General features: G+C 48.5%; 1 protein-coding gene across 1 annotated transcript in view; it reads right to left on the bottom strand.

The window, feature by feature from the left end:
• The window catches only part of FBH1 (F-box DNA helicase 1), a 33,771-nt gene that overhangs the window by 28,586 nt on the left and 3,929 nt on the right, over positions 1-1,256 (bottom strand). Inside the window, exons 3-4 of the mRNA XM_027670225.1 lie at positions 1,222-1,248; positions 800-990 (exon numbers count right to left, since the gene is read on the bottom strand). Coding sequence (XP_027526026.1) covers positions 800-990; positions 1,222-1,248 — 218 coding nt within the window. The remainder of the gene's footprint in view (positions 1-799; positions 991-1,221; positions 1,249-1,256) is intronic.

The raw sequence follows: 1,256 nt of genomic DNA, 5'->3' as shown, positions 1-1,256 counted from the left end.
CATCTTGATTTTTCTTCATCTCCAAAACGAACACATCTTGATTTTTCAACTGACATCCCATCTGCCACATTTTCTGCAGGTGTCTTCCTCGAATTAATGACTTTATCCAGCAATTATCCATCCTTGAGAGGCCAAACAAGCATCCTAATTTCCCTGGGCCCAAGGTTGAGGAAACAGGGGATAAACCCTTCTCCTGGATTATAACTCACAGCTCTCAGGACCACCCAACTCCTGGCTATAAATTCCTTTTCCAGAGCACTTCCTTCCCAGTTTTTTCTCCTCAGGAGAATTTATCAGTGTCCTTAATCCTCATTTTATCCTCACTGCAATCCTGAAGGGTTTTACCTGCACCACCAGGTGAACAAAAGGCACAGGATGGATCCCAAAAAATGCGGAGAAGGATCCCACGGGACTCAGAGTGAAGTAAATAATAAGTGTCAGGGAGGTAAAAACCACAACAAAATGTTGTGGTTGATGTGCATCCTCAGCAGGAAGTTTCAAAAATTGCTTGAAAACCTGTTTTTATTTCTGAAAAAAATGGGGTTTTTTTGAACACACGTCTACAAAAGGAGGGCACGGAGCGATGGGATGAGGGGGAACCACAGTCAGAAGAAGGAGGGAAGGTTTGGTTGGATACTGGGAAAGAATTCTTGGCTGTGAGGGTGGGGAGGTCCTGGCACAGGTTTCCCAGAGAAGTTGTGGGCTTCTCATCCCTAGAAGTGTCCGAGGGCGGGTTGGAGCGAGCCGGGATAGTGGGAGGTGTCCCCGCCCACGGAATTGGGATGGGATGGTCCCTCACCTGTTGGTGATGGGAATATTCCTGTCCCTCATGGCAAACAGGAGCGTGGCAATGCAGTAAAGCACCTCAGTCACTTCCAGCACGGAGAGGTTGGAGCTGGGTCTCCTCAGACATTCCAGCAGCCTCTGGATGTCGCCGACGCTGTCGGAGAACAGCACCATGACTGCCACGATGGCCCACATGTTCTCAGCCTGGCAGAGGGGAAAGGCAAGGGAAAACGTGGAGCTTTCAGGAGCAGGGGGAATGGCTTCAACCCTCAAAACCCCCCTGCTAATTCCATGATAAATAATTCAATCCTCCTCAGCCTCAAGGAACAACCCCGGAGGGAGAACCTTCGGATGCGGGAACGCCCGCAGAGTTTAAATAAAGCTTAAATAAATGTGAAATTTATTTAATAAATGTGAGATAAATGTGAAACCCACCCCTGTCTTGCTCTGCAGATGGGGCAGCTTGTTGG

This window comes from Corapipo altera, unplaced genomic scaffold, assembly GCF_003945725.1.
Source record: "Corapipo altera isolate COAL_440 unplaced genomic scaffold, ASM394572v1 328, whole genome shotgun sequence".
Lineage (NCBI taxonomy): Eukaryota > Metazoa > Chordata > Aves > Passeriformes > Pipridae > Corapipo > Corapipo altera.
Note: the sequence above shows the minus strand (reverse complement) of the source record. Positions and strands in the feature narration are given on the sequence as shown.